General features: G+C 41.5%; 1 protein-coding gene across 1 annotated transcript in view; it reads left to right on the top strand.

The window, feature by feature from the left end:
• The window catches only part of SHC3 (SHC adaptor protein 3), a 181574-nt gene that overhangs the window by 115783 nt on the left and 42115 nt on the right, over nt 1-23676 (top strand). Inside the window, exon 3 of the mRNA XM_033928749.1 lies at nt 2002-2065. Within this exon, the coding sequence (XP_033784640.1) occupies nt 2002-2065 (64 nt within the window). The remainder of the gene's footprint in view (nt 1-2001; nt 2066-23676) is intronic.

Raw genomic sequence — 23676 nt, 5'->3', positions numbered from 1 at the left:
ATGGTTTGTGCCCTGAAAATGTCAAGGACAGATCAAAATCTGGAACAGTTATTCATTTTATCTTATACTATGAGTTTAACTAATGGGCAGACTGGATGTACCGTGCTGGTCTTTATCTGCCATCATCTACTATGTTACTGAGTGAGTGCCTACTTTATAGAATTGTCCTTTTAGTGTATGACACATGAAGTTGGGGGCTATCTCATACTCTCATGCTAAGTTCCCTTCCTCACACACTTCTGGGAGCTGAGCAGACAACCTGAAGCATGTGGGGTGACAGATCTATGGTTAGTGCATTCTATTCACTGAACAAGGCTGCAGGTAGTAGCTGTGAAGGGTAAGGTAACTTTGGTCTCTCACAGGAAAGCAAGGCTATGAGAGCTCAGACCTGCTGTAAATGTTTTCATGCTAAAAGGTGGGTATTTCTTTCTATGTGCATTACATGGAGTGCTCATTTTAATACTAATGAGTTCCTTGTTATGCATTTTCAGTGGCTGCTCCCATGATTGGTAAAAGCACTGAAACCCTTTTGTGCATTAAAGACCAAACTAACTCAAAAGCTAGACTGGCTAAAACCAGCCTTACTCAAACGGTATGCTTTTGAACATCTGCCTCTCAGATTGCTCTTATGTTAAGCAGCTCATCTTGTGTAGCAGCAGGCTGGAGAGAGCAGCATGATCATTCATCCAACACCACCTTCAGGGCCTTGCAGTTCTGCACCAAATGAGAACACCGCTCAAGCTCTGTTGGTTGTTGCTGCATTATTGTTTATGCTCTTTTAGGCTTACCTCTAGCATGAAGAGTCAAAGAGCCGGCAAAGGTAGCACAGTGATTGCCAGAGCTCAAGAGGTATCTTCATTAACATGGTGTGGAAGGAGGAGCTGTAGGGAGTAGAACTGCAGATAGCTCTGTGATCACCAGAACTCAAGTGGGGCCTTCATTAGCTGGTGTGGAGGAGGAGCTGAGGGGACTGCAGTGTAGCACAATGATCATCAGAGCTTCAAAGAGGTCTTCATTAAACTGGTGTGAAATAGAGACTGATGGGACTATACAGTAGATAGCATGGTGATCACCAAAACTCAAGTGAGGTCCTTTTTAAGATGGTGTGAAAGAGATGTTGACAGGTCTGTAGGGTACTAGAATGATCACTGGTGCTGGGATCCTGCGGGATCTTGGATGAGGTAGGAACAGTTGGATTCTCAAGTTAATTTAGTTATCTGCATTATTTGAAGTAATTATGGTAACTCCTCCAATTTAATGTGGACTAGAAAGATTTTTGTTAGAGTTAATGGCATGTTGAAAATTTTCAGAAAAAAACTTAGATATTAAAGCCTCAAGATGATACATTATTTTCTTTTTGAATCCCTGTTTCATTTAGGGCCCCGTTTACAAAGCCGCAGTAGTGATGCTGCTGTGGTAAATCCCCATTCAATTCCTATGTACAGTATCACTATTGTGGCTTTGTAAAAAGGGCCCTTAAAGTGTATCGTCACCTGTAATGGTGCCTGATTCAGTATTGACTCTAGTGAGTCAGAAAGTACATATGTCCACACACCTAGGGGTATCACTGCTCTGCCAGGCCTGACAAGGAGAGATGGGCTGTTGCTTGATGATGAATGCTTTCTACTGGTTCAGAAGTTAAACTAAAGGAATGATTTCCAGACCATTGGCCTGGTTTCATCATTGGGTCGACCTGCAAATGACAGGGTTTGATGTTCCACAATTGTTTTACATTCAGGAGAATCAAAGTTAACAAGAGGTATAGCAAAACAACAAGCCTAATATTTTAGTTTAGATTTTGAAATAATTTTATTTTCTGGCAGGTTTCTTGGCTTTGTTATAATATGTAAAAAGGTCTTGAACAATAAAGATTGGACATAAACCGTGTGTTGACCTTTAGATTTGTAAGAGCCTTACAGATGTGTTTTTTAAAATCATAAATAGGAAAACTTAATACTATTTCTCCAGAAAATAGTAAAACCAGTTTTCTTTTCTTTTAAGGGAAGCAATAAGTCGTGTCTGTGAAGCTGTCCCAGGTACCAAAGGAGCCTTTAAAAAACGAAAGGTATGATATTGTATAAGTATTCTTAGTTTTTAAGATAGATCAAATTTCCAGTGTTGAACATACATCTAAGAACCTGTATCAGCAGGTGGATGGGGAGACATGATTGAAACGTTTAAGTACATCACGGGTCGCATTGAGTCGGAAGATGATATCTTCTGTCTTATGGGTCCCTCGACCACCAGAGGGCATCCGCTGAAGATCAGAGGAGGGAAGTTTCAAGGAGACTCCAGAAAGTACTTCTTCACCGAAAGAGTGGTGGATCAGTGGAACAAACTCCCACTGCAGGTTGTTGAAGCCAGCAGCGTGAAAGATTTTAAGAGTAAATGGGATGCTCACGTGGGATCTTTAAGGGAGTAAATTTGGGAGCGAATACTTTGGAATGGGCAGACTTGGTGGGCTATAGCCCTTTTCTGCCTCTATGTTTCTATGTTTCTATGATGCTACCTATTCTAAAACCGTTATATAGTAACAAAAAAAATTTATCGTGCATATTCAAATGTGAACAAACATGATGTACTCAATTTTTAGCTTGCACACTTGCTAACACGAATGTTCAGATTTTTGAGTAGGCGAACTGCTGCATTTTGGGCACGTTGTAGTCATAGTAGATTCTTTGATGACAGCCCTACGAATAATGAGTTGCAATAGTCCATGCGGGATAGAACAAAAGCATAGAGTAGTTCCAGCTTCACCCATCACAAATCTACTCTGACTGTTGAACTGGCTACCTGGAACTAGTTTTCAAACAGACATAAAGGGCTCCTTTTACTAAGCTGACGGGTGCGCTAGACGCTAACGCCAACATTGAGCTGGCATTAGTTCTTGGCATGTAGCGGCGTGGGGTTAGTGTGCGCAGCAATGCAGCGTGTGCTAAAAACGCTAGCGCACCTTAGTAAAAGAAGCCCAAAGTTGTTAAAAAAAAAGAGAGAGAAGCTTGTAAAAGGCTCCATTAGAATTTATGGTGGGCTTGTGCATGTTGGGGAGGACAATGGCCATTTTCCCAAAAAAACAAAACTTGTAGTCCTAGTCCCGGCTGTAGACAGAGCAACCAGTAAGTCCCGACGTCCACAGAAACTCAAAGAACCAGCAGTATATACTTATAAAATCCTTTTATTAGTTTTCAAAATTCATCTCTTAGATGTCCCTCTTTTTCTAAGCAAATTTTTGACGCCTTATACCCCTTCACGTCTATTTAGATTTCTTAATCAGAATCGTCTGAGAGTCCCCCCATTTACCCCCTCCTTTACTAACGGGTTGCGTGGGTTTTAGCGCCGGCAGCGGCGGTAACTGCTCTGACACTCATAAGAATTTTATGAGCGTCAGAGCAGTTACCTTTGCTGCCGGCGTTAAAACCCGCGCTACGTGTTAGTAAAAGAGGGAGTTAGAAAGGTCTGTTTAGATTCTATTCGTAGTTCCATTTTTTCTCTTACGGGGCCAGAACTATGGAATATGCTACTTAATCATCTTAGATTTCAAACCTCACTTAATATTTTTTTTAAAAAGCTCAAGACATTTCTATTTATTGATGCTTATTCATAAACATCCTATTATTAGTTAGTTCTTTAAAAGTTTTTTTTAACAAGAAAGAACCACAAACAATGGCAAAGTGACAAGCAAAAAAATTTTGTTTTACAATAATGGCTACCCGCCAACGAGGACTGGATTCTTATGTCCTCTATGGCCACAGGAGAATCCTCCCCCCCCCCACCCCTTGTTAGTTTTTTAATAGCATTGCGGAACATACCAGTTGGAACACATAAACTTAACCTTTGGTATTACCTCCTTTTCGTCTTTTTTAATTTTATAAATTATAGTTCCTCACTTTTGTTTATTGTCATGTTTTTATTAGACTTCTTTTTATCTATTTTACATAATTTGTATTGTAAGCCGCTTTGATATAATTTGATTAGCGGGATATCAAATAATAATAAACTCAAAACATGATAGAATTCAAAAATCCCCATTTACCTAGGTAATTTTGGGAAATAGTCCTCATTGTGCACGTATAAATATTAAGTTTCTGTGTCAATTTTCTTCTTTTTTTGGAGCTAGTTATATCGTATAAATATTAGGGCTGCACATTTAACATGTGTTAATGCAATTAATACATTATGGGGCTCATTTTCAAGAGAGAAAAATGTCCAAAAAGTGGTATGTGGAGACATTTGGATGTTTTATTTGCTAAAATGTCCAAATTGTCATTTTTGAAACGTTTTTCTTTGCTGTTTGTCTGCAGTACCATCTAAATCTCAAGGCGGTGCATTGGGGGCATTTTTTGGGTAAAATTAGGATGGATTTATGATTTGGACGTTTACACTTTTCTGCAATAATGGAATATTATGGAAAATGTCCAGTATAAAAATTGGATGTTTGAAGCTACATCTGGTTTCAATAATGAATAAGTGCCAAAAAGGTGGTCAAACTGACCAGATGTTTACCGGAAGCATGTTTATGTTTATTAAAATTTGATATTCTATTCACCTTATAATGGTGACAGGATAATCGCGCGCCAGACACCAGCACGCCGACAATCGAGCGCTGACAATTCGGCGCAAGAAAGAAGCGCGCTGCGGGAAAACGCAGTTTTAAAGAGCTCCGACGGGGGATGCGGGGGGGTGTTGGGGGGGATCCCCCCCACTTTACTGCATAGTGTTTGCGCTGCCGTTGGGGGCGGGGGTGTGGAGTGCAACCCCCCCATTATAGAGAAAACAGAACTTTTCCTGAAAAAAATCGGAAAAAGTTCAGTTTTCTCTATAATGGAGGGTTCCAACCCCCAACAGCAGCGCGAAGACTATACAGTAAAGTGGGGGGGTTCCCCACTCATACCCCGGTTCGGAGCTCTTTAAAATGAAGTTTTCCCGTGGCGTGCTTGTTTCTTGCGCCGAATTGTCAGCGCTCGAGTGTCGGTGCGCTGGTATCTCGCGTGCGACTGACTATGAACCCCTTATAATAGATTTAATCGGTTTCAATATATCATCATACATAAGGAAAGGAACTGCATAAAACCGATAGTGAGGGAGTAAGTGACACTTCTTCACCAATAATGCAATTACACCACGATACAGCAGGGAATGTTAGTTCACAGGGTGGAAGAATAAGCCACCTCAGTGTAAGTGGGACAATCCTACTGAGTCAAGGGGGTGAAATTGAAGCGGCAAAGAGTTCATATGCTCTAGAATGGAGTCATTTAGAGAGGCCCCAAAGGAAAAGGGTTCCAAGAGAGAGAGCCTGAGGCAGAGGCACTGGAAGGAGGGAAGTGGCCCTGGAGTCTGGGTTTCCCTTGCTTGTGTGTTTGAAGTCATGAGAAGTTAGCTAAGGTAGGACAAGCTGTATTTTGGCCTGCTCATTGACACTATGCAGCAGCTGCCCTGAAGATTTAAAGTACAATGTCGGAAGGAGGTAGGGGGTAGAGTCGGGAGCTTGTGATGGCCTGCTGCAGGATTCTGCAGGGGTTAGGTCAGAACTCCTGGGTCCCCCCAAACCAAACAGCATTCCATTACCAATGGCCTCACCAATCTACTCCATTTCTTTGGAGGGGTGAATGAACATGTGGATAATGGTGAGCTGGTTTGAACTGTATTTGAATTTTAAAAGGCATTTTACAAAGTACCTCACAAAAGACTTCCGAGGAAATTAGAAAGTTATGGGATAGGAAGTAATGTCCTATTATGGATTAAGAACTGGTTGAAAAACAGAAAACAGAATAAGTTTAAATGGTCAATATTTTGAATGGAGAAGGGTAAATAGTGGGGTTTCCTAGGGGTCTGTGCTGGGACCACTGCTTTTTAACATACAGTGGTGCCTCGCATAAAGAACGCCTCGCACAGCGAACGCTGCACACAACGAACTTCATTTCATGATTCATACAACGAACTTCGTTTCACACAACGAAGTCGCCCGAGCTTCCACGATCGCTGCCGATGTATTGCATCCTTCCGCGCAGGCACTGCAGGCAGTCGTTAGTCACTGCGCTTAACGCGTTTCACATAACGAACTTTTCGCATAACAAACTTGCTCCTGGAACGAATTAAGTTCGTTGTGTGAGGCACCACTGTATTTATCAATGATCTAGAGTTGGGAATAACTAGTGAGATAATTAAATTTGCTGATGACACAAAGTTGTTGAATCGCAAGAGGATTGTGAAAAATTGCAAGATGACTTTGTGAGGCTGGGAGATTGGGCATCAAAATGGTTGATGATGTTTAATGTGAGCAAGTGCAAAGTGATGCATGTGGGAAAGAAGGACCTGAACTATAGCTACGTGATGCAAGGTTCTGTGTTAGGAGTCACTGACCAGGAAAAGGATCTAGGTGTCATTGTTGAGGATATGTTGAAACCCTCAGCTCAATGTGTGGCGGCGGCTAAGAAAGCAAATAGAATGTTAGGAATTAGCAGGAAAGGAAAACAAAGATGAAAATGTTATAATGCCTTTGTATTGCTCTATGGTATGGCTGCACCTTGAATACTGCGTGCAATTCTGGTTGCCGTATCGAAAAAAAGATATAGTGTAATTAGAAAAGTTACAGAGAAGGGCAACGAAAATGATAAAAGGAATGGGACAACTTTCCAATGAGGAAAGGCTAAAGTAGCTAGGGCTCTTCAGTTTGCTTCAATATTGTCTTACCAAGTTCAAACTTGGCTATTGACGCATAAATTAATGATAATCTTTAATAAAAGCTGTACATGCTGGCTTACAGGACATTTTGAGGGAAAAGACATCCTCGTGGTCGATAAATTCAAATATCTTGGTGTGATTGTTGATTCACAACTCACTTTTTCAGCTCAGGTTTCAAATGTCATAAAAAAATATTTTTTATGCATTAAGTTCCCTACGAGCAGTTAGATCTTTTTTTCCACAATAATAGATCTCATACTCTGATTCATTCATTCTTCATGTCAAGACTCGATTACTGCAATATTGCTTATGCTGGTCTCACAAAATTTAATATCAGATAGCTTCATACTTTACAAAATATTGCCTTTAAGTTACTAGGATTAAAGAGTAAGTTTGACCGTGTAACCCCTTTTATTTTTACATTACCATTGGTTACCGGTTAGTTTTAGGATTCAATTTAAAATATTAGTGCTTACTCATAAAGCAGTTCATACCATGGAGCCTAGCTATCCGAACTCACTGACCATGCCTTATACTCCAGGGTGTACATTAAGATCATTGCAAGATAATAGATTAGTTTTACCAGCAGTTTGTAGAACCTGAGGGGAGTTTACTCTTCATAAGGCTTTTTTAAATTTGGCACCCAATCTGTGGAACCAACTTCCGAATTATATTTGGTCTGAAGCAAACTTCAAGGCTTTTAAGACCTTGTTAAAATCCTATATTTTTTCCTAATTAGCTTTCAGAACTGACTCCTTTCCAATGGACCAGATTCATTGATTGAGAGGTTATCAGGCATTTCTTACACATCAACATACAATTGTTTGTATGTTACTTTTATCCTTCTGTATGATTATATTTTCTTTTAGGACTGTCCTATTTTTGTAATAGTATTCCTTTCTTTTGTAAAACCACTTAAAACTGTTACAAGATTTAGTGGGATATCAAATTTTAATAAACATAAACATACTATTTATCACTTATATAGTGCTGAAAGATGTACGCAGTGCTATACATTTAATAGAGGGTCCCTGCTCAGAAGAGTTTACAATCTAACTTGAACAGACCGACATGACATATAGGGTTACGGATGCAGAGACCAAGGTGAGAGGAGTTAGAAGTTGAAAGCAGTCTCGAAGAGGTAGACTTTTAACTGGGCCTTGAACACTGCCAGAGATGAAGCCCACCATAAGGATTCATGCAGCTTGTTCCAAGCATACAGTGCAGCAAGTTAGAAGGGTCTGGATTTGGAGTTGGCGGAGGAAGAGAAGGGCAAAGACAGGGGGGACTTACCAGCTGAGTGGAGCTCACGTGGGGGGGGGAGGAAGGAACATATGGGGAGATAAGTGAAGAGATAATGAGTGGCAGCCGAGTGAGTGCATTTGTAGGTCAGTAAGAGGAATTGAATTGTATTTGGAAATGGATAGGAAGCCAATGAAGTGACTTTAAGATAGGGTAAAGTGAGTATAGTGGCTCTCACAGAATATGAGTCGTGCAGCCGAATTCTGGACGGATTCAAGGGGAACGAGATGTTTAAGTTGAAGGCCTGAGAGTAGCGAGTTGCAGTTGTCTAAGCGTGAGGTGATGAGGGCATGGATAAGTGTTTTGGTAGTGTGCTCAGAGACGAAGTGTCAGGTTTTGGTAATATTATAGAGGAAGAAGCGGCAGGTTTTAGCGATATGTTGTATCTGGGCGGTGAAGGAGAGAGGAGTCAGAGATGACCCCATGATTATGAGCTGACAAAACAGGAAGGATGAGAGTGTTGTCCACAGAGACAGAGAACAGTGGAAGTAGGTTTAGGAGGGAAGATAAGCAGCTCGATTTTAGGTTCATAGACAACAACGCGGAAGACAAAGGCGCGCGCCGACAACTGAGCGCAAGATGGAGGCGCGCGCCAAAGAAAATTACTGTTTTTAGGGGCTCCGACGGGGGGTTTTGTTGGGGAGCACCCCCCAGTTTACTTAATACAATCGCGCCGAGTTTACAATCTAATTTGAACAGACCGACATGACATATAGGGTTACGGATGCAGGGAAACAGGGAAAAAGTGAAGTTTTCAGTAAAATGTGGGGGGTTACAACCCCCCAAACCCCCCACAATGCCCCCACAACGCGGCGCGCCTCCCCCGTCGGAGCCCTAAAAACAGTAATTTTCTTTGGCGCGCGCCTCCGCGCTGCGCTCAATTGTCTGCTCGCGCCTTTGTCCCGGCGCGCTTTTGACCTGACAGCCGATTTTAGCCATATTCAGTTTTAGATGGCGGTGAGACCATCCAGATGGTAATGTCAGACAGGTAGGCTGAGACTCTGGTCTGGGCTTCAGTAGAGATATCTGGTGCGGAGAGGTACCTGCAGATACACAAAATCACAAATACAGGATGCACAAATAGCAAGAACGGACTGTAATTACACTTTGTATTTAGAGAATGATACAGGGACAAGTTTTTCCCCGTCCCCGCGGGAACTCATATTCCCGTCCCATCCCGCAGAGTTCTTTTCCTGTCCCTGCCCCATTCCTACGGGCTCTGTCCTTATCTGCACAAGCCTCAAACACTTATAATCATAAGTATTTGAGGCTTGAGTGGTTTATCCATGACATCCTGTTTGTCTGTCTTGGCTGTTTAGATTGTAAGCTCTTTCAAGCAGGGACTGTTTTCTTCTTCTTTGCGACTCTGTGCAGCGCTGCATGCATCTGGTAGCAAAATAGAAATAATTAATAGTAGTAATAGTAGAGGTAGATCTGGGAGTCATTGGTATAGAAGTGATACTGGAAGCCATAGGAGGAGATCAGTGCTCCAAGTTAGCAAGTGTAGATTGAGGAAAGGAGTGGTCCCAGGATCGATAGCAGGAAGGCTGTGGAGAACCCACTGTTGCATACACTGAAAGTGCGAAGAGGCATCTGCAAAGAGGCAACCCTTACCAGACAGCCCTTCAGCAGCTTTGCTTACATAAATATTAACAAGAACCAGACCAAGAAACGAACTTTGTGGCACACCATTGGCAATATCCCTTTCCTTAGAGTGAGCTCCATTTACCATAACTCTGTTGCCTTCCACTCACCCAGATTTAAGGTCACCAGATTTCTTAATGAAAAAAGAGGACAAGTGACAACCACCCCTTTCTGACCCCAGCCCAGCTCCGTTCCACCCCCAGTCCCACTCCGTTCTGTCCCAAGACCCGCCCCCCACACAAACCTCACCTCTTCTCCAGGTCACATCTGGAGGGCCTCCAAGCATGCGTGGATGCAATGCGATGGCATCACACGCATGTGTACATCTGTGTGACTTCATGGCGTCACATCTGCGCATGCTCGGAGGCCTTCCAAACGTGGCCCTGAGCAAAACCCCGACAAATTGCTGGGTTTTGGAAATCCCCGACAGTCCTCTGAAAAGAGGACAGGTCCGGGTTTTCACGGACATCTCGTAACCTTACCCAGTTCCTAACCCAGTCAGTCACTTTATGGCAGGGGTCTCAAAGTCCCTCCTTGAGGGCCGCAATCCACTCGGGTTTTCAGGATTTCCCCAATGAATATGCATGAGATCTATGTGCATGCACTGGTTTCAATGCATATTCATTGGGGAAATCCTGAAAACCCGACTGGATTGCGGCCCTCAAGGAGGGAATTTGAGATCCCTGCTTTATGGCCTATGCTGAAGGCACTCGCTTTATGTATTAGCCATTTATGGACAAGAGGGTGGTCTCTATAACCACCACATTTGTAGGATTATGAGAAAATTTACCCCCTCTTTTATAAAACCGCTGAATGGCCCGCGCTGCTCCCGACACTCATAGGAACTCAATGAGTGTTGGAAGTAGCATGGGTCATTCAGCGTGGCTCCCCGCGCTAGCAATTGCTATTGCAGCTTCGTAAAAGGAGGCCTAAGTATCTGGTACTTTCTTTGTGACTAAAGAGTGTTGCAGACATGCTGAGCTCCTGTGGGCTGACAGCTGTGTTGAGCCATAGACTTGCCCTTAGAAAGGAGTGAATGCGTTGTTCAGAGCTGGCTTTCAGTGAAGTGAGATTTCTGATTCATGCCCCAGAAATGTGGCAAGAAGCAGCAATCGAATGAGAATATCGCACTTACACACACTTGTGTGAACTTCTGCAAATATAAATAGCATAACAATGCATATTCATGAGCACCTTTCAATTGTTTGTTCCAGTGCATATTTTTGCTGTAATATGGCTGAGATCATTTCTTGTAGGAAGGAGTGCAATTCAGGACTGGTGTTTTTGCCTCTTTGTTTTGGTGCTTTCTTTAGCTTCCAGATACAGATTCTATTTAGGCCCTTCAGCAATACTTCTGATTTTTCCTAGTCCTAATAAAGTTGTGGGCCTTATCTGCTAGGGCAGTGCTTCTCAACCCAGTCCTTGAGGCACACCTAGTCCCGCCAGGTTTTCGGGATATCCACAATGATTATGCATGAGATAGATTTGCATCACTGCCTCCTTGGTATGTAAATCTATCTCATGCATATTAATTCTGGTTATCCTAAAAACCTTTGCCTCAAGGACTGGGCTCAGCAGCACTGTACTAAAAGGTCAGTATTCAGCATTTCTTTCTTTAAAAATTTATAACCCACATATCCAACAATTCTATGCGGATAACAATAAAACATGCATAATAAAATCAGTCAAAAGACATACAATATAACATAGCAAAAATGCACATTAACAAAAAAACTAATTCATACATGAATATAAAACTGTCATAGTTAAAACAGTATAACAACATGCCAGCGACTATATCATTTTAAATGATAGTGCTGGCATTTCAATTGAACTGTACTGATATTCAGGTCTTCTGTCAGTGTAAGGGCTGAAAATACATGGAGAGGAAAGTTATATGCTTTGTGGCTGCCGGATATAACTTCCTTTGATTGCCAGCCCTTCAGTAGTTGTCCCCATTGATACAATGCAAAAAAGCTATAGTAAATCGATTTCAAGCTCTGTTAGCTGGACCATGCCCTTTTCCCTCCAGTCCAGTCTTATCCTTTGCTTCCTCATCATTATAACTCTGTGCCAATGATGCATAGGGCTGTACATTATTTCATGTTGTTTTATGTCACTGTCATTCCATTTTAGTGTATACTCAGGGCAGGATTAACACATAGCCAAACTAGGTAGCTATCTAAAGTATAGAAAGGGCCATCTCAGAGGTACTAATTCTATAGTTCCTAAGGAAGATATTTTGCCCTAGTAAATTAGCTTCTGGCAGAAAGAATGCAGTGGGACAGAGGTACCGCAACCCAAATAGGTCCATCTATTGTCCCTATCTTCTATGTACTGTCTTTTAGGGAGGGAGAGTCTGCAAGTAGTGCTTTGTACTTGCTACTTCCTTCTCTACTAGCTCTCCAGATAGAACCATACAGGACCCTGTTTGTGGAGTTTTAAAATATAAATGTATTATGATTGAGGGTCCATTGTGCTTTCATACCTATAATAGAGCTCCCCAAAAGGTCAGTCTAGCCTTGTGTGTACTAACATGTTCATTTGAGCATCAGAGCTAATAGTGCCACGGCCAGCGATAAAAAAGCTTAACAAATCTTCATAAAAGGGGCCTAATTTATTTTAGTACATAGTAAAATGCAATAGCATGTGCAAAAATGCAAGAAGCAAAATGGAAATGAAATAAAGGACACTGGAGTATAACAAGCAAAAAAAAAAAAAAAAAAAGACAACATTATTCCGACCTTGTGCATCGGCAGCTAAGAAAGCAAATATAATGTTAGGGATCATCAGGAAAGGAATGGAAAGAAAAAGATGAAAGTTTTATAATTCCTTTGTATCACTCCATGGTGCATCTGCACCTCGAATACTGTGTGCAATTCTGGTCACCACATCTGAAAAAGATACAGCGGAATTAGAAAAGGCACAGAGAAGGGCGATGAAAATGATAAAAGGGATGAGATGACTTCCCTATGAGGAAAGGCTAAAGTGGCTAGGGCTCTTCAGCATGGAGAAAAGATGGTCCTGGAGAGATATGATCATAGGCAATGGAATGCTTTTTTTTTTTTTTTTTGGGGGGGGGGGAGGGCAAAAGCTCCACCCCAGACCTGCTCAAGCTCCGCCCCAGACCCTGCCCCCATAATAATAATAATAATAATAATTGTAAATGCTATTTCTTCCATTCATTTTTCATATGTACACAATATAATCTTATTAACAACACATAATGGTAACCACAAAATTAAACTACACAAAGCACATTCTATTTCCCCTCTCTAACTCTGCACAGCGTTTCTTCCTCTCTCCTCTACCCTCATGTTGTGGGACAAGGATCCTGGCTAGACCAAATGGCTTCGCTGAATCCTAGTCCTGAGTTTAAAATAAGGATAGTGGAACACAGGTTTCTTATTGTATCCCAGAAATTGTACACTTTAAAAGGTCCAGGTTGTTCAAACAAAATCACTTTAATGAAATATCCAAAAGTTTCAAACAACAAAAATATGTCAGAATTTTGGCACGAGTGGAAAACAAACTTTCAAGAATTTCCTTCATTCTTCTTAAGGAAGCAAATAAGTCCCACTCCAGCACAAACCGTGCTTTCAGAGTTAGTCCAGGCTATCAATACAAAAATCCTTAATTTAGTCTTCAGGCCATACTCATGGCTTAACAAAACAGTCCAAGAACCTAGCACCACTTTCTTGGAAAATGTTCTCTTTAGCTCTTGCTCTGACTGTGTCCCTGTTGGGTGGAGCCAAATCTCCAACAGTTTGGGAGAAGAGGAGCCTGTTCACCACCGGTGTTGCTGTCCTCCCAATAGACAAGCTCTGGTGTAACTTTTGGAGCTCCCAGCACAAGTCAGAGCAGTGCACAAACTGCTCCCAAAACATAAACCAAAAAAAAAATCTCTCCAAAAAGAAGGAAAAAACCCCCTGGGCTTAGCAGCCTACTCACAATCCATTGGGCACTCTTCCCCTTGGGGTAAAACATAGTCCTCCAGCCATTCCATATCACAGTCCTTGGTCTGGACTTCAGGTTCCTCCATTTCCCAGTCCTCGGGGAAATCTTGCTGTGCTGGCCATGGGTTAGCTGCAAGGGCTGGCTTCCTCCCCAGCTTCACTTCAGCTTCCTGTCCCAGCTACCTCTCCTCTCTATCTGAAGAAAGCTCTGTAAATGGGAGCCTGGCAACAAGCCACACCCCCTCCTAGCATGGTTAGCCAAATTCTTAAAGGGCCCTGTCCTTTCAGTAACAGCCTGAGCTTTGGATACTCTTAAAGGGGCAGGCACCTTCATAAAGATGTTTACAGGATTTTCACCTCGCTCAGGATGTTTCCTAGACCTGGTCACTGGGTTTTTACTGGGGCTTACAGGGACTTTCCCCTTGGATTCAGTAGGACTAGCCAGATCCCTGTCACAATGTACAATGTCTCCCTCTCTCTCACTGTCCACCATCTCTCCCCCACTGTCCACCATCTCTCCCCCTCTCATTCCCTCCCTTGCTGAAAAGGGAGTGGGGAGAGAGAGAGAGATGGATCCAGGGTGCATCTGTCCAAGTCCCTCTGCTGCCACAGCCAACATATCTCCCTCTCTTATCCCTTGGACTATGTGCAGCATCTTTTGCCCCTGCCCACCAGTCCCATGTCCAACATTTCTCCTTCTATCACTCCCCTCCAGCACCATGCTGCATCTCTTCCTCCATTCTCTCCACCACCATGCCCAACATTCCTCCCTCTTACATCCCTTTCCATCTGTACCACAGTTCCCTCTCTACCACCACATCCAACATTTCTTCCTCTCATCTCTCTCTACCTCACTCCTCTCTAACCACCATGTCCAACAATGCTTTCTCTCCCTATGTCCAACAATTCTCCTCTTTCTTCCTTTCCCCATGTACCACCATCTCTTTCTCTCTCACTCACACCCATTCTCAACAATTCCCTCCCGCTCTCCATCCTATGTCCCAAGTTCATGCCCCCTCCCTTCCAGCCTTTGTCCCAAGTTTGTGCCCGCGCTCTCACCTCTGTGTACCAAGGGTGTGTACCTGTGTTCTGGCCAGATCTAAGACATCCACGTAGGCCTCTTCCTCCTTTCTTCCAGCATCACTTCTTTCTTTACAAAGCCACAGGCAGCAGCAGCAGAGTAAGGCCAGAGGTCCTGGTGTGCTGGCTGCATGGCCACGCAGCTTATAGGGAACATTGCTTTATTCCTTTCCACTTTTTATCTACCGTAATCAACTTTCTATCTCCTTCTCTCATCCCCTGCTTGATATACCACATTTCATGGGACAGCTAGTTTAAAATAATAATTAAAAACTTATACAAGGGATCTTCAAAAAGTTTCTGCACTTTTATTTTTTTTTTAAATACTATTTATTAAATATCTCAAGAAGAAAATTACATCATTTTTCCACATAATCATCTAGTTTTGCCTGACTGGCTAGTCACATGACATTCTATGACACACCCTCTTACCATTTCTCCCATCCCAACTAAACCCTCTTATATAAATAAAAGGAAGGAACACCATTAATAAAGTAAGGAGAGATTAAAAAACAAACAAACAACCAACTAGTGGGATAGACCACTTGTGGTGCAGTTGCCCAGAAATCTGAAATTTTGGGGAATGATTGGACAGACCCTTACGGAAGTGCTGAAAGTTGAGCTGCCTTGGAATTCTGGGTAGGTTTGGCTAAGAAAAGGGCCTGCTCCAAATCTTATGTTCATGCTCTCTCAATCTACTACTCTGACACTTACTGTAGTCTACTCTACACCAAAGTCTGCCAGGTGTACTGTAGCTAAGCTTTGGAAGCATGAAATGGTATTTACAAATTTAGGACACAATTTGTATCAAAAGATGTTTACCATGGAAAAGTACAGAAGTTTGAACATTAAAGTGTCATGGGATAGGTGGCAAAGTTCAGTTGTGGATTAGGAATTGGTTATCGGATAGAAAACAGAGGGTAGGGTTAAATGGTCATTTTTCTCAATGGAGGAGAGTAAACAGTGAAGTGCCACAGGGGTCTATACTGGGACCGATGCTATTTAACTTATTTATAAATGATCTGGAAATTGGAACAACGAGTGAGGTGATCAAATTTGCAGATGACACTAAACTGTTCAAAGTTGTTAAAACGCATGCGGATTGTGAAAAATTGCAGACAGACCTTAGGAAATTGGAAGACTGGGCGTCCAAATGGCAGATGAAATTTAATGTGGACAAATGCTAAGTGATGCACATTGGGAAGAATAACCTGAATCACAGTTACCGGATACTAGGGTCCACCTTGGGGATTAGCGCCCAAGAAAAGTATCTGGGTATTATCATAGACAATATGATAAAACCTTATGCCCAATGTGTGGCAGTGGCCAAAAAAGCAAACAGGATGCTAGGAATTATTAAAAAAAGGGGTGGTTAACAAGACTAAGAATAATATAATGCCTCTGTATTGCTCCATGGTGCAACCTCATCTGGAGTACTGCGTTCAATTCTGGTCTCCTTATCTCAAGAAAAGGTTCAAAGAAGAACGATCAAGATAGTAAAGGGGATGGAAGTCCTCTTGTATGAGGAAAGACTAAAATGGTTAGGGCTCTTCAGCTTGGAAAGAGATGGCTGAGCGGAGATATGATTGAAGTTTACAAAATCCTGAGTGGAATAGAATGGATACAAGTGGATCGATTTTTCACTCCGTCAAAAATTACAAAGACTAGGGGACACTCAATGAAGTTACAGGGAAATACTTCTAAAACCAAAAGGAGGAAACTTTTTTTCATTCAGAGAATAGTTAAGCTGTTGAACGCATTGCCAGAGGATGTGGTAAGAGCGGATAGCATAGCTGGTTTTAAGAAAGGTTTGGACAATTTCCTGGAGGAAATGTCCATAGTCTGTTATTGAGAAAGACATAGGGGAAACCACTGCTTGCCCTGGATCGGTAGCATGGAATGTTACTACTCCTTGGGTTTATGCTAGGTACTAGTGACCTGGATTGGCCAATGTGAGAACAGGCTACTGGGCTTAATGGACCATTGGTCTGACCCAGTAAGGCTATTCTTATGTTCTTATCCCTTCTTGCGATATGATAAATGTAGGTTAGTGAGTCATCATCATCACTCTTTAAAAAAAACAGAAGCAGGAAAAGAATAGAAAACCTGATATCTGCCAAGATCCAACACAATGCAGGTTTAGTAAATCAATGATTTACTAACCTACATTATGTTGGGTCTTGGCAGATATCAGGGTTTCTATTCTTGCATCTGTTGTTTTTAAGGAGTGATGATGATCCGCTGTTGTTTCTTTGATTTTTATTTCAATTACATTGTTTCTGTAATGTTTGATCTCCGTGCTATCTTCTGAGGTTGGCCTCTTTATTATATGTGTGTGTCTGAGTTTAACATGACAATGTTCTTTGTATTAGAATCTGAAATTCACTTGGGGGGAGGTGATTGGGGAAGGCAGCTTTGTGTGTGGGGGGGGGGGGGAGGGTCACTCAGAGTGAGTAAACATAATAATAATAATTTTATTTTTTATATACCGCCAAAGCCAAGTAGTTTGAGGCGGTTTACAATAAGAAGAGCAGGACAGTCAGCAAAAATAATAACAATGAAGTCTTTGAGTACATGATTATTTGTAGGGAGGGAGACAGAATAAAAAAGTTACAATGTAGGAACATCAAGTACATATAAGTAGAATACAGTGGTGAGGTTTTAGGAGTTCTTGGTTACAAATCGGTTGAAAAGGTTGGTTTTAACTAGTTTTCTGAAATTAAGATAGGATGAGAAGTGCTTGATGATGTTGCCTAGCCAGCCGTTCTGTTGACTTGCTTGGAAAGCAAGAGTTCTGTCAAGGAATCTTTTGTATCAGCAGGTTTTTATTGTAGGGTGGCTAAACATATGTATTCTGCGTGTAGGCCTGGTGGAACAATCCAATTTAAAATGCGAGACCAGGTATAGGGGGCCAAACCAAGTATAGATTTGAAACAAAGGCAGGCAAACTTGAACAATACTCTTGCTTCTAGGGGCAGCCAATGAAGTTTTTGGTAGTAGGGGGTTATGCAATCCCATTTTTTTATTCCGAAAATCAGTCACACTGCAGAATTTTGTATGATTCATAGCCTTTGAATGGTTTTCTTGAGAGACCCCAGATAAATGATGTTACAATAGTCGAGCAGGCTTAAAATGAAGGCAGAATGATGCTGCGTCGAAGTACTTTCTGATGGTTCTTGTTTCCATAGTATCGAGAAGCCTTTTTTGATCAGTAACTCTGTGTGAACATCCAGAACAAGGCAACGGTCCAGAGTCACTCCCAGGACTCCTATGGAATCGACAATAGGGAAGTTCTGATTCCATAAAAATCCTGAGAGTGACTGGACCGCCACCTCACTCCAGACACTCACATAGAGTCACTGATCAAAAAAGGCTTCTCTGACACTAAGGGTACCTTCCCAACACCTCAAGGTCCCACCAGCCCCATCTCCAGTTTGGGTGAGAATATACCGTTGTCAACCTAATCCTTGGCTCGAATATGTAGAGAAAGTGCCCTAACCAAACACCTCCAATTTACTATGATTGCATCTCTATATGTCTAGATTTGAGTATGATGAGTACAGTATGCTGTGAATGTATCCTCCTATGCCTCCAAATCATTCAAAGACACCACTATAAATGTACCATTAAACAACTTACCACTGTCTGTTAACCCAAAATCACCTATGTAGTTATGAATCTATATCTATAACCCTGCCCCAAGTCCCCAGTATACTGTGTATATACCCCCATTCCTCTGCCTCCAAAATATTGTGAATATGCCAATATATACCTTACCTATTTCTCCAGTAAAATGTGAATGTATCCTTAGTCCTATGCCAATATGATGTGAATGTAGAGGTATAGAACGTTTTTAATTGTACATTTCAGTGTCTAAGCCCCAGGTACAGGGGATTATATATGCAAATGTTTATGTTTATTATTCAATATTCTGCTAATGCAATAGGTCATAGCGGCTTACAATCATAAATCACAAAGAGAAAGGAACACCAAAATTAAAAGTAAAGTAATACAATCATACATTAAAACTAAAAAATAATTTAAAATAATAAAATATATAAGTACCTGTATTTCTATTCAGTATACCCCAAAGAAATAATATTAAAGGCTTTACTATATATAAAAAAAAGGTTTTCAAAAAAGATTTAAATTTTAAAAGGGGCTACTCGTCTCAAATAAAAGATGGAAGATTATTCCAAAGAAAAGGAGAAATAAAAAAAAAAATATGCCGATGTCCTTGTAGATTTATAATGAGCAAGTTTCGGAGAGGGCAGAACAAGCCTATTAGAGTCAAGAGACCATAATGTGCGAGCAGGAGTATATGATAATGTAACTGAAGCTAAGTAAGTAGGTTGATTAAAAAAAAACAATGAAGAGCTTTAAAGGCTAAACAAAGAATTTTAAATTGACACCTGAATTGAACAGGTAACCAGTACAAATTTATTAATAAAGGAGTAATATGATCATACAATTTTGCTCTACACAAGAATCGTGCATATTTATTTATCATATTAAACGCTCCGTTTTGTGTTAGCAATTAAACTTCAAATTCAATTAAAAAAAACAAACATTGCAACAAATTACCCCTCCCTGTACATAGTGAGGGCGTTTTCTCAATATTGCGAGTGCTCGAACTCCCACTGTATTCACAGAATTTGCATTTATGCTTCAGTGTCACAGCCTGGTGTCGGCAACATATTCTTAGCATCACAACCTGCTGATGACTTGAAATTGAACCAGTAACGGGGAGGGGGAGGAGTAGGAGTAGGGTTACCATATGGCTCCAGGAAAAGGAGGATGGATTGAGACATATGGGTTTTACTTCCATTGCTTTCAGTGGAGTAAAACCCAGATGCCTCAATCTGTCCTCCTTACTTCCATTGCTTTCAAAAGAAGTGAAACTTGGATGTTTCAATCTGTCCTTCTTTTTCTGGCAACAAATGGTAACCCTAGGGAGGAGGGGCATGGGTGGTAGGAGACTATCAGAGCACTGAAATGGCTATGCCACCTATCAAGTTCAGTTTTGGAGCTTTGGGTTGACTAGTATTTTTAAGAAGGTTGGAGTCTTTTCTTTTGGTCTCCACAAGTAATCTCATTTTCTCTTGTATCCCATCTCTTCAGCTCCTGGCTGCCTTCTATTCTCTCTGTCCTCTTTTGTTTCTGATCTTTTAAGAAGTAGCAGCAGTAAATAGGACAAGCATTGCAGATCCAGGGGACCCATGCCAGTCAACCACAACATAAAATGGGGTCAGACTCTCTGCCTTCCCTGCTCATGCCAACTACCTGCTTCAGCCTCATTTTGTTCCAGTGAAGCCTCCCACAGAAATCATTTTAAACCCCTCAGGCTTTGTAGATGGGCCTTTATGAATCAAGTACTGTACTGTTCTTAGAGAGCCATCTAGTGGTCAAATGTGGTGAACCAAGGGAGTTCTCTTTTTACACTGTGTCATTCAGTAATTCATGATTTCCCAGTAAAAGCCAAAAAAGAAACCTGCTATGCAGAATTTAAGTTTAGCTAAACAATTAGAAGAAGAGCAAGCTAGACTATAGGATTTGTTATTCAGTGTGGTTTAAGTGAGCAGGAGAGATTGGTTGGCTGCTTGTATTCAGTGGCGTGTAACTAGACAGTGCCACCAAATATTAGCTCTGACCCTTGTGGAGTCAGAAAAAAGCAGTCAAAGATGAAGAGAGAAGAACAGTACAAATCAGACAAAAAAAATAGCACCAAAGACCTTCAGGTAATGGGCAATAAAACGTGACCCGACATGTTTGGTGTGTTTGCCTGCATTAGGGGTCTCTATATATATTCATCAAATGAGTTTGGATTTGCCACAAATAACTGAAAATATAATTCGTTAATCACGTACTAGGTCCAAACAGAGAAAACACTGTTCTGAGAAATCAAATAACGCAACTAATGGCTCAATCAAGAAAAAAGCAGCCAGAAGAACCAACTAGTAGCTGATAAATAGGGAATTTTATTTAAGAAACAATCTTTAGTGACGACGTATGTGTATTGTCCCCAAAGTGATGGGCTGGGTCAGGAACTGGTTGAGTGGAAGACGACAGAGGATAGTGGTCAATGGAGATTGCTCTGAGGAAAGGAATGTTACCAGTGGTGTGCCTCAAGGTTCTGTTTTTGGGCCTGTTCTTTTTAACATTTTTATAAGCGATATTGCTGAAGGGCTGTCAAGTAAGATTTGCCTCTTTTCGGATGATACCAAAATCTGCAGTAGAGTAGACACCCCCGATAGTGTGATTAAAAAAATTTCCATTCATCATGTCCATGTGACATTTCCAAATAACATCTGACATAATTATATATTTTCCCCCATCTCTAATAGGCACCAAAGTCAACAGCTGCCAATCAGAGCTTTAGTCCTCTCTCAGTGTATCCCAGATGGCCCTGATTGACTTAAGAGTCTTAGGCCCCTCCCACTGCATCCCAAGATGCACTGGAGGGGACTAAGGGATCCCTGATTGGTTTAGGGCCTTAGGCTCCTCCCAGTGCATCCTAAGATGCACTGGGAGGAAGAAAGATCACCATTTTAAAGAGATGGCCCTATTGGCAGGAGGGAATTGGCATCCCTCCTGCCGATGTTTCATAGAAAGGTATGGTGTGCGTGGAGGTGTGTGTGTGGATGTCAGGAGGTGGATGTTGGGGGAATGCAGAGGGGTGTCAGGGGCGTGTGTGAGGTGTCGGGTTTGGCGGGAGGGGGTGCTCTTTCAAGGAGGGGGGATCAGTGGGTGGGAGGGAAGAAGAAAGGAAATGGGGATTGCCTTGCTGGTTCAGCTGATCACAGCAGGAGAATCCCTGATCAGCTGAGCTGGTAGGAATCCCATAGCCATGGTTTTGTGGAATCTTGCCAGCTCAGCTTATCAGAGATTCTCCTGCTGCGATCAGCTGATGGCAAGATGTACACTATTTTGGTGATCTCGTGGCAAAGATAGGCACCGGAAATGTAGGCCAGGGTTTTCTGGGCCTAAATTTCCGGTGCCTATCTTTGCATGAATCGTGCCTATGAAGGTGCTTTAGGTCGCCTAATACCACTTCTGGCATTGGCCAAGCCTACTTTGGCATTCTGCGGCCTAAAGCGCCTACGTAGGCATGATTCTGGCACCTTTTATTTAGGTGCTTGTAGGCACTTTATTTTAATTATTTTTCATCATTTTAAACGGCGTTTCTCAATTAACTGAGGCTCCAGTAGGACACCTAAGTTTTGGTGCCATTTATAAAATATCCCCCTTTGAGTCTCAGTGAAGAAGCAGGACTGTGCTGGAAACTGAGAAGAGAGACTTCATGAAGATTTAAGGATATTGGAACTGATCCCCTGAAGCTGAATTGAGGCTCGAAAAATTCCCAGCCACCAACTTTTATTGATAAGCTCCTAATTACCTGGGGGCTGTGGTGTGAGCGGACTGCTGGGCACGATAGACCACTGGTCTGACCCAGCAGTGGCAGTTCTTATGTTCTTAATTCCGTATGCATCCTGCAGGACTCTTCAATCTAGTAATCAAAATCTCCTCATCATTCCCTCAATAAGAGAACTCTTTTACGACACTACTCGCACATCCATTTTCTCTGTTACAGCGCCCACCTTGTGGAATGCTCTTCCTTTTGATTTTCGCTTAGAAAACTCTGTAGATAAATTCAAATTCAAAATCAAACTCAAAACTTTCCTTCTTAAAGATGCCTATACCTTTCGTTGTAATTGTTTTTTCCTTTGATCCTGTTGGTATATTGCACACACACTCAGGGGGAGGGAGGGTAGGAGAGGGATATTTCTGTCATGGTTTCATTCTCTTGCGAGGTATTGGTTGGATGGGGTTTTTTTTGCTGTTGTGGGGATTTTGATTGATTATAAATGCATATATGAACGATGTTGTTTGTGTAGATACTGTACTGCATTTTTGTTAACTTTGGAAAATCAATAAAGATTTAGGGCTCCTTTTACGAAGCCGTGTTAGCGGCTTTATTGCATGCTTGCTAACCCCCGCGCTAGCCGAAAAACTACCGCCTGCTCAAGAGAAGGTGGTAGCGGTTAGCGTGGCCGGAAAATTAGCGTGCGCTATTACGCACATTACACCGCTAACGCGGCTTTGTAAAAGGAGCCCTTAAACAGTAAAGATGCCTATACCTTGTAAACCCTGATCTTGACAACTACTATTCCTCTTTTGTAAAACCTCTTTGACAACCAAACGCTTCTTTTGAAGCGACCCCCCCCTTACCAATTATCCTTCCCTCCCTTTTTTCCCTCCCTTTACATTTTTATTTTTCCATTTCGATGTACCGTATCTAATGATTTTCCTCTCCCCTTGTTTTGCTTTCGTATCATGTATGTATATGCGTAAGTGCTTCCCTCCTTTTAGTTTAACCATGTTTTTATTTTAAAAATGTTTTAATTTTTATATGCTATTTTATTGTTAACCGTTTAGATACTTGTATAATAAACGGCATATCAAAAAATAAAGAAACTTGAAACTTGATACTGGGTCAGATATTACAGTTACTTTATTTCAGATACCGCAATTATTAACAAGATTGTTAAAACAAAGCGGTTCACATGAAAAGGATTAAAAATTATAAAATCAATAAGGACCAACAGGGTAAATCAACCATGACAAAACAAATACAATTTAGCTATAAATGGAATGAAAGATTTACAATATATTATGGGAAAGAACAAAAAGGAAGACAAAAGATAAAGGGAAATAGAAAAACTGTATTAGCAAGAAAGAATTAAAAAAAAAAATTATAAAAGAGTACTGTCAAATGCCATTTTAAAATAATGAGCCTTTAATTGAGACTTTAAAATTTTCAAAGATTTTTCAGTCCTAAGATATAGGGCCTCTTCTATGAAACTGCGCTAGCAGTTTCTAGTGCGGGGAGCCGCACTGAATGGCTTGCACTGCTCCCGACGCTCATATAGTTCCTGTGAGCGTCGGGAGCAGTGTGGGCCATTCAGTGCTGCTCTCTGCACTAAAAACTGCTAGTGCAGTTTAATAGAAGAGG

The sequence above is a fragment of the Geotrypetes seraphini genome, chromosome 1, assembly GCF_902459505.1.
Source record: "Geotrypetes seraphini chromosome 1, aGeoSer1.1, whole genome shotgun sequence".
NCBI classification, from domain to species: domain Eukaryota; kingdom Metazoa; phylum Chordata; class Amphibia; order Gymnophiona; family Dermophiidae; genus Geotrypetes; species Geotrypetes seraphini.
This window is presented reverse-complemented; position numbering and strand designations above follow the sequence as displayed.